At 41.3% G+C, this 12,839-nt stretch overlaps 1 protein-coding gene across 2 annotated transcripts in view; it reads right to left on the minus strand.

Annotated features, from left to right (window-relative positions):
* MINDY4 (MINDY lysine 48 deubiquitinase 4) overlaps nt 1-12,839 on the minus strand; it is a 135,606-nt gene that overhangs the window by 95,241 nt on the left and 27,526 nt on the right. For both annotated transcript variants that reach the window (XR_009185771.2, XM_058296821.2), the window contains exons 3-5: nt 11,392-11,627; nt 8,102-8,348; nt 3,413-3,834 (exon numbers count right to left, since the gene is read on the minus strand). Coding sequence is in view for 1 of the 2 variants with exons in the window: in XM_058296821.2 (XP_058152804.1) it covers nt 3,413-3,834; nt 8,102-8,348; nt 11,392-11,627 (905 nt within the window). In the remaining variant the exon portion in view is untranslated. The remainder of the gene's footprint in view (nt 1-3,412; nt 3,835-8,101; nt 8,349-11,391; nt 11,628-12,839) is intronic.

Below are 12,839 nucleotides of genomic sequence, written 5' to 3' on the forward strand. Positions count from 1 at the left end.
GAGACAAAGAATCGATAGATAAATAAATAAAATAATTTCAGATAATGATAGGTACTGTGAAGACAATAAAGGGCAGAGGTGAGGGGGTAGGATAAAGGCAGTCAAAGAAAGAAGCTCTATGGGAGAACATCTGGTCAATGAGAAACAGAGACCCATGAGAGGATTTGGGAGCAGGGCCTTCACAGCAGGAGGACAAGCCAGTTCTCCTTCATGGAGGACCAAGCTAGGCAAATTGGGTGGACAGGAAAAAAGCCTAGAGAAAGAATAAAGGACAGCATTTAGCTATGTCAGTACTAAAGGAAAGGGGAAGAAGGGAGACTGACCCAACCAAGATACTAAGAAATAATTTAAAAGCCATAGCAATAAAAAAATAATGAGTATGGCCATGTGGTATTTTTCCTGAAATAAAAAGACCAGTGAAATAGAGCAGAGAGCTCAGAGACATGTCCATTTGATAACTTAGTAAAGAATTAAGGTGGCTGCACAAACCTACCTGGCAAAGATTACAAAGCAGATAGTGGAGAGGAAATAGTATCTTATTATATGGAAAAAATAAAAGTGGATCTTTTCTTTCCAACAAATAGGAAAGATATTTTAATGGAAAAGAGTATATGGAAAAGATTAAAGATCACAATGTGAATGCTAGAAAAATTATGGGAGAATATCACTGAAACCAGAGGGCATGAAAGAACTCAATAAAGTAAACTTCAAAAGTACAAATCATATGCAAACAAAAGAGCTTGGTTATGCCAAAACTAAAGATTTCTATTCAACAAAGGACATAATGTGTGTTATGAGACAAAAATGACAGAATAAGCGAAGGTATTTTACAAAGTCTAAAACTAACAAGGGATTAGTATCTACCAGGGGGAAATTAAATATTCTCTGGAAGGAGGTAACATCAACTAGAGCTTATATAATTATTCATACGCAATGTCTAGAATTCAATCAAAATGATCAAAAATGCAAAGAAGTAGTTCAAAATGATCACAATCCAAAAGAAAAATGGACAACAGAAGCAGCTTTTGTGGTTACTGAACAGATACTTTAAAATGACTATGAATATGTTCAAGAAAATAAAAATGGAGAATTTCATGAAAGACTATTTAAAAAAAATTCTAAAACTGAAAAATAAAATAACTGAAATTAATAATTTCTCAGATAGGTTTAATAGCATATTAGACATGGCAAAAGAGAAGAAACATGAACCAGAAGATAGTGAAGAGAAAATATCCAGATTAAAGTACAGAGAAAGAAAAAGATGGAAAACGTAGAAGGGAGTCGTTTTGAAAACCTATAGCACATGCTGAAAATACCTTATTTATAGATATGTAATTGGAATCCCCAGAGAGAATGAAAGAGTATGGGACAAAAGCAATATTTTAAAAGATAGCCAAGAATTGTCAAAGCTGATTAAAGGTATCAACCTTTCCTCAGTTTCAGGAATCTCTACATATCATAAGCAGGATAAAAATAAGAAAACCACACACATAAGGACATCATAGTAGAACTGTTTAAAATCAAAAGAGAGACAATCATAAAAGAAACTACAGGAGAAAAAGGAGCCAGAAGGAACAAAAAGCATATTATGTGCAAAGGAGCATCAATAAAACTATTAGCTGACCTACTGACAGAAATGATGAACGTCAAAGGCAATGGAACAACATATTTAAAGTGTTGAAAAATGAAATCATTAATTTAGAATTCTATGCCCATTGCAATTATTCTTCAAAAGTGAAGACAAAATTAATATATTTTCTGGCAAACAGAAACTGAAAAAAAATTATTATTAACACACCACTAAAGAATACTAAAGGGAGTTCCTCAAGTGAAAGGAAAATGTAAATGAAATGCTTATTCCAACTAAAATAAAAACATACCAGACTGGATTAAAAACTGCAAATACATGCTGCTTATAAGAGATAAACTTTAAATATATGCTGGACCACAAAGGAAGACCCAAAAAATATCAAAAGATTAAAATCATACAGATATATATGACCACAGTGGAAATAGCAAAAAATCAAAAACAAAAAGAAAGATCCCTAAATATTTTTAAATTATCCAATACATGTCAAAATAACCCAGGATCAAATTTTTTAAATCACAACATAAATTAGAAAATATTTTAACTGAATGTTACGAATAACTTGTGGGAGGTAGATAAAGCATTGCTTAGAGGGAAATTTGTAGCTTTTAAGTTATTAAAAAAAGAAGGCTGAGAATCAATTGTTTAAAATCCATATCAATAAACTAGAAAATAGCCAATTAAACTCAAAGAGAATAGAATGAAGGAACAAATGAAAATAAAAGCAGAAATCAACAAAAAATAAAAACATACAAAGCCAAAAGTTGCTTCTTTGAAAATATTATACAATTCATAAACCGCTTTCATAAGAAAGGTCAGAAAAAGAGAGAGCGAACACAAATTACTAATACTAGGAATAAGAAAAGAGGCAACACTAAAGATCTTAAAAACTTTAAAGTGATAATAATAGGATATTGTAATTACAATTTTATACATTTAAATTTGAAAATGTAGATGAAATAGTCAAATTCCTTGGAAAAATATAATTTCTAAAACTAATAAATGAAGAAATAGAAAATTTGAATTTAAAAAGTTTTAACTGACTTCATAATTTAAAAACGTCTAACTCTCGGCTCAGAAAACTTCTCCAGTAAATTCTCCCAAATATTTAAGAAAGAAATAACACGAATCTTGCACAAACTCTTCCAGAGAATAGAAAAAAAAGGGACCTTTTCTAACTTAGATATGAGAATCTGATGAGGTTGTTGTAAGGAAGGAAATTTGCTGGCCAATCTCCTTTGTGAACTTATACACAAAACCCTACACAAAATATAAGTAAATAAAATCCAACATACATATTTTTAAAATAGCATGTCATAACCAAGCGGGGTTTATTAAAGGAATATAAACTTGGTTTATCAATCAAAAATCAATATAGGACTCATCAAATCTATGGTAAAAGAACAAAAGGAGAAGGAATAAGGATAGGGTAAAATGAAAGAAAACATTGCCCAAAAGGAGGGTTGTGGGAGCTGATCCACTACCACCATGTGCAAGCCACAAACCCCTCAGCCTCTGGTTTTCCACAAGAGATACCTCTTGTGCCACATCAGCCTAGCCACGTTGCTGCAAGTTTGCTTTGGGACCACTGCTAAAGCCTTCAGCTTTGGGAAGAAGTGAGGTGAAGGAAACCTCCTCTGCAGCTTCCTAGGTTTGGAAGCCTTGGCTCTATGTCCTCCCTGGTAGATGGGCCATAATCAGCCATGGCCTTGCCTGCTTCAGGGGCTTGCTATGAGAGAGAGACCAAAGAGTTTGGGAAGGCCCCTTCATGCTGGGAGGCTACAGTTCTTTTGAAATGCCATCCCCTTGGCACAGCAAGCTCACCTGAGGGCAGGGGGCTGGCTTCCCTGCCGTTTGAACGCCCTCTCCAGTCTCTCCTGGGTCATCCTGGAATTCCCACCAGGCAGGTAGAACTTCAAGGGCGTCCTGTCTGCCTCTGTGCTGCCGTCCACTGCTGGGCTGCCCTCGGAAGGATCTTTCAGCCTGGCCCTCTCCCGCTGGGGCAGTCCTTTGCTCAGCATGGGGGGTGGGCTGCTGGGAGCGGTCTTCTGCTTTTCTGTGGTCAGTTCGCTAAGTGGATGCAGAGGGCTCCTGCCAGTGGAGCTGTTGCTCGAGGCCTCCTGCAGGGCTGGGCAGCCTGGGGAGCACGTGGAGAGCTCAGGCACCTTCTGGTTCTCTTCTTCTTGGGGCTGGGTCCTGCTGCTCAAGGCCAGGGACTGCCTCAGAGAGCGTCTGCGGAAGGAATCCTGAAGGGGACAAGGACAAGAAGCCGTGAGGATCCCTTCTAGGGAAGATGGGAAAACACTTTACCCTACTTCAAGCATTTGCTCATGGAATTCCCCACCCCCCCACCCCCCCAGGAATGTCTTTTCCCAGCCCCAAATCCTTCTATTAAGATCCTACTGGGGAGTGGATGTAGATCAGTGGTTGAGCACCTGCTTCCCATGTAGGAGGTCCTGGGTTCAATTCCTGGTACTGCCCAAAAACAAAAACAAACAAATGGGGGGGTGTGGTAGGGGAAAGCCCAAATCTCATTGGGGAGCAAATGTAGCTCAGTGGTTGAGTGCCTGTATCTCATGTACTGGGTTCATTACCCAGTGCCTTATAAATAATTTTAAAATTTTAAAAATTAAGAAAAGAAGATCCTACCTATTCTTTGAAGTGACCCTCAAATGCAAGCATCCTTATGCCTTTTCCACAGGTATGCATCCCACCTACAACACATCTGGCTCAAAGGCTTTAGAAGACAGATTATGGGCCTGTATTACCCGTTCCCCACAAGATGGTGGTGCAGATGAAACGAGAGAACACGGGTAAGGCAGCATCACAGCACTCAACAAAGGCTAGCTGCTGCCGTGCTGATCTGCTCCTCTCCCCCTTCCCTATGGTCTTAACCCACTCCTGCCGGTTGATCAGGGACAGCAGAGGCCATTTCTCACTATCTCTGGTGTCCTCAGATCTCCTAGCCCAGTGACCTATACCTAGCAAGCATTGAAGATTTGCTTAGTTTTGGAAATGAAGGAACTCCAAAGGAGGCCAACTGAAATTTCCTCTCTTGGTATAAATGAATTAACTGATAAAATGGGAACTCACATTGTTACCAATCAGTGGGGAGAGACCAAAAACTGAGCACTGGGTTTTTCTGCATTTAAAATTCCAGACCTCTCAGCATTTCCAAAAATTATCCAGGGACAAGTGGCAAAGTCTGGGCTGGAAAAAGAAAAGCTAACTCTGTAGTAATCTGGCCTAGTGGAAATTACTGGGCACCAAAAACTTCCTCAAAAAGCTACCCAGGGCATCCCCTGCCACAGAGCAGGGAAGACATGAGTCACCATCCCTAAGAAGAGGCAAACTTCTAGCCAAGAGGAAATAGAGCTGTTACAAGGAGCCCAGCCTCTCTCAGGTCATCCTTCAGTGAACAGAGCTGCTCCAGTAGTAAAATCTGATGCAATACCTAGTAAACCTTGACACTTTTTTCTTGAACAACCACTCAATATGGCCAAGGTATGGAAAGGCTCATAAAATACCTTCTAGAAACCACATATCCAATCAGGATTTAATGTCCAGAATATATAAAAAGATCCTACAACTCAACAATAAAAACACCAATAACACAATTTTAAAATGGGCAAAAGACTTGAATAGACATTTCTCCAAAGTGTCTATATAAATGGCTAAAAAGCACATGAAAAGATGATCAACATCACTAGCTATTAGGGAAATACAAATCAAAACCACAATGTGATATCATTTCACACCCACTAAAATGACTATTATTAAAAAAAAAATACAAGTGTTGGAGAGGATGTGGAGAAATAGGAAAACTCATTCATTGCTGGTGGGTATGTAAAATGGTGCGGCCAACACAGAAGATAGTTCGATAGTTTCTCAGAAAGCTAAGTATAGAATTAGTATATGATCTGGCAATTCTTCTATTAGGTATAGACCCAAAAGAATTGAAAGCTTGGACTCAAACAGATATTTGAACTCTGATGTTAACTGTGGAATTATTCACAATTGTCAAAAGATGGAAGCAACCAAAGTGTCCATCAACCGATGAATGGATAAACAAAATGTGATATATACAATAAAATATTATTCAGCTGTAAAAAGGAATGAAGTTCTGATAAAAGTGAAAATGGATGAACCCTGAAGACATTATACTGAGCAAAATAAATTGGACACAAAAGGGCAAATATTGTATGATTTCACTGATATGAAATAATTAGAATAAGCAACTTCATAGAGTTAGAATCTAGAATACAGGTTTACCAGGGGCTAGACTGAGAGTAGAGAATGGGGACTTGATGCTTAATTTGTACAGAATTTCTATTTAGGTTGATTGTAAAAAGTTTTGGAAATGGATATAAACTATGTAAACTATGGACTATATTTAATAGCACTATTTTAATATTCTTTCATTAATTGTAAAAAAAGGTACCACTAATGGAAAGTGTCAGTATTAGGGGGGTATATGGGAACACTGTATTTTTAAAATGATTTTTCTATAAACCTACAACTTTCCTAATTAAAAAAAAAAAAAAAACCTTCCAGAAAACCTGGTAAAATTCCACAGCAACCCACCCCTCAATGTCCTTCACAAGATTTACATATCTCAGGGGAAAAGTATACTTCCCAAAACAATTATTAAAAGGATAAGTTTGCAATAATAACCTTGCCCTTGGTAGTAAAGCAAATAGAGCCTGCTCATGTCCCATTTAAGAAGGGGTCCCACTTACACTCACTTAATGATTAGATTCTCACCACATGACAAAATCCTAGACTACCTGGTCCAATGTGGACCCCCTTTTAGGGGGTTCAAAACTATTTTCTTAATAATAATAAGATAAGATGTACCTTTTTAGATATAATCTACATAAACAAAAGCCCTGTGGGCTCCTCAATTTTAAGAACATAAAGGAATCCTAGACCCAAAAGTCTGAGATCAATCGCTGATCTAGTCGAAACTCTCAAGCAGACAGGAACCCCTTCTGCAGCAGGTCGACCATGTCCCCAGCAGGTGGGATACCTAGTCTCCTCTTACCACATCTATTAGTGTCTCATCCCTTCCAAAACGGCCTGTTCCACTGCTGAGGTGGCTCTGACTCTCTGACAGCAACTCATATCACCCCCCACCCACTGGGCCCAGCGGTGCTCTCTAGAGACACAAGGCAAGTCTAAGCCATTCACCCCAATGAAGTGTCAGCAAACACACCTCAGCAAACACACCTCAGCAGGGCCCCCGCTCTCAGGAATCCATCATCTCACATGCTGCTCCAGTTCCTCCATTAATAGTAACTACCTGGCATGTCGTTGGGGTTCTGAAGTAAGAAAAAGGGCACTGCAGTCAACAAGCAATGTCCACATCAGACATGGCATCAGGGAGCGGCAAGAGGTGGCAGTCCAGAGGCCATACATTTACCAGCCTGGGACTAGGCTTCCTACTTCTGTGTTTGAAAAATCTCTTAATCTCTTCCCCACCTTCAACAAGCCTTCTCTTCCCAAGGTTAAACATCTCCAGGTCTTTCAATTTCCTCCAAACTCTTCACTTTCCTAGTCCATTTCTTCTGGACATGGTCTAGTTTCTGAAGGTTCTTCAAGTACAAGATATCCAGGATGGGTGGACCCCCACACTGCATTACCACTGAAGAGTCATGAAACCCCAAAGCTAGAGAGACCCTGGACAACTGGACTAACAAGAGACTGCAGCTCAGAGAAGTGAAAACTTTGACCAAAGATGTCATGGGATCAAGGCAGAGACAGGGAGAGGATTCACTTCTTTCTGTCATAGTCCAAAATGAATTGGGAGAATGGTGCAAGTATCTACCCCATAGTCCACATCTGAACACAGAGCACGTAAATGATAGGACAGGCAGGCAGCCAGGGACACAGAGCTACCTACTTCCAGTTTGCTCATTCTCCCTGATTTGAATGATACTACACTTTGAGTTTGATTTTTGTTTTCGCTTTATTGTTTTCCATCTCTTGCCAACTCCTTTTACATCTGTCCTCTCATTTAACTTAGTTTCCATGCCTAACATGGTCTTATAATGGTGTCTCCTTAATGGAAAATATAAAACAATGATATCACATTTTTAGAAGACTTTTTCCCTTTTTAACTATCATGTTCTAAAAAGCTTTTTTTAATTTCTCTAGTCTTGGATAGAGCCCCCACTAACAAATTGCAAAGACAAAGCTGGGTAGATGTGTCCTCACTTGGCAAAGGACTATAAAGCCATGGTGTATCAGAGATAAAAGGACCCTTAGGGAGCCCTTAGCCTATCTGCCTTGTTGACAAGATGGGTAAACTGAGGCAGGAAGGCAATGAGGCCTGTGCAACGTCCCATGGTAAGTCAGTGGCAGAATGAAGAAGAAACCAGGGGCAGGTGTTCTTCCCATCCTGCCACACAGACCCCTGCTCAGGCTGCCTGGTGGTACACCCCAGGGGGCACCTTATGCCTTGCCAAGTTCGCCTCTCTACTCTTAGAGCCACAGAAAGAACAAAAACCCCACCTGTGGGGAGCTGGCGATGGGCCCAGCCATCATGCCTCGGACAATCAGGCCAGACTTTGGCCTGGTCTTCTCTCCCATCTTTTTCACGTCCAAGGAAGGCTCTGGCAATTTAAGACTTTCCATCTTCTCCCATGCAGGAGCCACAGGTGGGCTTTCACCTGGGACAGTCTGCAAGGGCTTACTTTTGCGTGGGAGCCTTTTGGATGACACGAAATTACCAAGTACATCCCCATCAAGATTGTCATGTCTGCAAGAAAGGAGTATTTCCATTAAAACAGATTCCTGAAAAGGATTCAGTTTAGCAATAATAAATTCAAAACTCAAAAGGCACTCACAGTAAGCCTACTAACAAAATACATGATGGCTTCTAACCAGACAGTGCCTTATCATTGAAAAATGTTTTAAATACAAAATACTTTGGTGTCAGGGCAAGTCCAGCCTATAAAACAAGCAAATGAAATCTGGGACCCTTCTTCTCTGAGAATCCTTGATAGAACCCTCAAGTCCTCAAAATAAGGAATGCTTGGCTCTTTTAGATCTGAACAATTTAGAAAACTGTAGTCCTTCAACACAGCCTCAGGGTCAGAGGAGGCCCTGAAGAGAGGGCTCTAAAGAACCAAGGCAACCTTGGCACCCCTGACTGCTGAGTGAGGATGGGGTCAGGAGTGCTAGCAGCTGCTTTCCTTGGGTGGCTTCATATTGAAAGAAAAAAGGGGCGGCGGACTTGGCCCAGTGGTTAGGGCATCTGTCTACCACATGGGAGGTCCGCGGTTCAAACCCAGGGCCTCCTTGACCAATGTGGGGCTGGCCCATCCACAGTGCTGATGCACAGGGGGTGCCCTGCCACACAGGGTGTCCCCCCAGTGGGGGAGACCCACGCGCAGGGAGTGCGCCCCGTAAGGAGAGCTGCCCAGTGCTAAAGAGGGTACAGCCTGCCCATGAGTGGCGCTGTGCACACGGAGAGCTGACGCAGGATGACTCACCAAAAAGAGAAACACAGATTCCTGTGCGGCTAACAATAGAAGCAGACAAAGAAGGCCCAGCGGGTGGGCACAGGGAGCGGACAACTGGGGTGGGGGGGGGGAAGGGGAGAGAAATAAATAAATCTTTAAAAAAAAAAGAAAGAAAAAAGGAGAGAGAAAGAGAGAAAGTAAGAGAGCAAGAAAGAGAAAAGGAGACAGGCCATGCATGAGAATAAGCAAGAACAGTGAGAGAGAACAAGAGTGAGAGAGAGTCAAAGAGGCAAAGCAAGAGGCCAGGTAAGGAGGCATCTTCCCTGTGATCACCAAACCCAGGCCTGCCCTGACACAGGCTGGGATATTTCCTACCAGTGGACACTGATATAAACGCATGTTGACATCTACTCTATGCCAAGCAGGCACTGGGTCACAGGCAAGAGAAGCACCTTGTGTATTATGACTGGAGAAGGGTCTGGAACCAGCCTGGGGAAATCTAGAAGGGCTTCCTGTGCAGGCAGCCACTGAGTCTGAAAGGCACAGGTAAGAGACAGCTAGGAGAGGGTTCCAGGCCCTGGCACTGAGGGCTGTAAGAGTGTGACTTGTTCAGGTGAGCAGTGGGGGCCAGACCATGGAAAGGATTTTGTGGGTAATCCTAGGAGTTTGGGTTTTATCCTGAAGGATACTGGGAGCCTCGGAAGGCCGTTCATCAGGGAGATGGCAGAGCCAGATTTGTTTTGTGAAAGTTCATGCAATCTCAAGTGGCGGGTGGTTTCGGGGAGATTACTCAAGGTCTGGGAGACCAATGAAGAGCCCGTGGGAGTTTTTCAGGAGAAAGAGGATGAGGGCCTGACCCTAGGTCTAACCCAGAGCACAGAATCTGGGGGAGAGTCTAGCCTCTGGGCATGGTTGCACAATATTGAGAATGCAATTAATGCCACTGAATTCAGCATGCGCTGGATTGGGCACTTAAAAATGGTTAAAATGGGGGAGCAAGTGTAGCTCAGTGGCTGAGCACCTGCTCCACATGTACGAAGTCCCGGAATCAATCCCCAGCACCTCCTTTAAAAAGATGGTTTAAAGGACAAATTTTATTGATGTATATGTTACCACAATAAAGGTTTTTAAAAAATGAAAAGAGAAGAAAAATTTTTTAAAAAATAATATAGCATCCTTAAGGATGACAGGACTTAAAGAAGTAGAAAAGGGTAGAGCAGGGGGAGTCAAGGATAGCACCCACGTTTGGAGATTGGTAAAATGAGTAGAGGTTCACCTGTAGTATTGAGGGTTTCCACTAAGTAAGAAATATTTAATTTCCCAGGCAGGCGGTCAGTACCTTTGATGGAGGAACCGTCTTCTCATACCACCCTTATTATCTCTCACTTCTTAAGCCTTGAGTAAAATTATTTTATTGGACTCCACCTTTTGGGCGGATTGACCCTAGGCTTTGGCTACTGCCAGGCAAGGGAAGGCTTTCCAATGGAGCTGGGAAAAGACACCCATCCCCAGGGATGACGCTCACTTCAGCGGCTGCATGCAGAGAGGCGCGTGAAGAGTGTAATTTAACCTTCCTGTTCTCCCGTTAATAGAGGCGCCGTCAAGAACACCAACTCATTTCATTCCTAAAGAAAAGCACAGCTTTTTTTTTTATTTTTTCATCTCTGTTCCATTGCCTTTTAGAATCCTATACTGCTATTTTTAAGAAAATACAAAGCAAGCCCCTGAACTTTGCAGCTCATGGAATTTAAAATAAACATTTTGAACGGTGAGTATCACCCGTCACGAAGTGATCCATTCCCATGACCTCTAGATAAGAACAAGTACTCCATGGTAGGGATTTTAGATGCAATGCAGTAAGCAGAACAGTGGCCCCAAAGATGTCCACATCCGAGTCCTGGAACCTGTGCAAAGGGAACTTTGTAGATGTGGTTGGGTTATGGATCTCAAGAAGGGGATATTATCCTGGGTTATCCAGGTGGGCCCAACGAAAACCCAGGGCCCTTTGAAGAAGGAGACAGGCAGATCAGGAAGAGTAGTACTGGAGTTGTAACAGCAGAAGCAAGGGGTTGGAATGATGCAAGAAAGAGACCACGAGCCAAGGAATGTGGGCAGCTACTAGAAGCTGGAAAAGGCAAGGAAGCAATTCTTCTCCAGGGCAATCAGAAGGAACCAGCCTACTAATACCGTGACTTTAGCCCAATGAGACAGCTTCTGGCCTTCTGAACTCTAGAACTGTAAGATATTAAATTTGCATTGCTTTAAGCCACTAAATTTATAGTTATTTGTCATAGCAGCAATAGGAAACTAATACACAGTGTAAACAGGAAGGGATACCTGGCTTTGCTTGTTTCTGACACTGATGTTTTCCATCCGGCATCTTCATCTGAAAGGTCATATATATTTACCAGTGTGGTCTCTGAGCATCTCAATGGCAATTTATTATTTTTCTTTGGAACTGAGAGAGCAGGAATTGGAGTTTCTGGAGTGAAATTGTTAACAGTATTTCCAAAGTGATCCAGAAAGTATCTGGTGATGAGTTCAAGGTTTGTTTTCAGAGGATTTTCTTTTGCCTATTTTTGGGAGAAAAATAAATCAATTTTTATGTACTGCTGCAGGTAAAGGGTGCAAAAGACAATTATTCAAATTCTCTGAAACAAGTGTATCAACTTGTAACTCACTCAAACATTCTTCAGTGGACATTTACTGAGTGCCTAATATGTCAGGCACTGTTAAGCAGGGACACAGAGATGAAGACAAACCTCCTTTCTATAAGAACTAGCAGATAATACGAGTTAGGCAACTCAATGAGCAATCACAATAAAATGTGATATTAACAGAGGAATACCCAAGCAAATTTCCTCTTGTGTTTCTTCTAGAAATAACTTTATAAAATGCAAAGATTCTCTCTTTATTTTTTCAATTAACACTTGTAGGGACTACTAACTCTACAATTCTATAAACATTTGGGCCTGGATATTTTCTTAGTTTGTAGGCTCTGCATTTAATACTGGATGCCAGGTTAAAATAGACCACAGAAACAGAAAGTTATTGTAAAGAATATAGAAAGGCAGTCAGGATTGACACAGTTTATACTCTAACCTTAAACAAACAAACAAACAAAAAGGCAAAATGAAATTCTTCAGCAGTAGCTGAAAATAAATGATATCAGTATTTCTCAACCCTAATTGCACCAAATATTACCTTTGTTGGTCTTTTTGGAAGTAAAGATTTGTAGGTCCTATTGAGATTTACTAAGCCAGAATCTCAAACATAGAAGCTTTGATTTTGATTTCTTTTAGAACTCTCCTAAGTAATTGGACGGACACAGCTACCCAGGCACTAATCCACAGGCAGGCCTCAGGGACCCAGACCACCTAGCTGTGTCAGTCCCAAGCCCACTTCCCAGGAAACGGCCAGGCCCTGTTGAGCTGTGGTCAGACATGGAGCAATCAGTACCTTGTGGTCAGGCAGTCGAGTACACGACAAAGAGCCTGCAGAGAGGGGACCCTTGAGGCCCATCAACGCCCTGCCCATTTATATTCCACTGATCTAGGCAGCAGAACGCTGGGGCCAAGACACACAGCCAAAGGAGTTATGACCAAATTCAGATTTTTCAGACACTTAAAATCAGGGGACGGTTTAACTTTTTAATGTGAGACTAACAACACTATTTCATCTAAGTCTAAGTGTAGCTTGCAATGCAGAGAGTTGGGGGCTAGGTAGAATTTTATATACGCATGCAGAATAGAATTAAATTATTTGTTTCAGCTTTCCCCTCTATC

This window comes from Dasypus novemcinctus, chromosome 5, assembly GCF_030445035.2.
Source record: "Dasypus novemcinctus isolate mDasNov1 chromosome 5, mDasNov1.1.hap2, whole genome shotgun sequence".
Classification (NCBI taxonomy): Eukaryota; Metazoa; Chordata; class Mammalia; order Cingulata; family Dasypodidae; genus Dasypus; species Dasypus novemcinctus.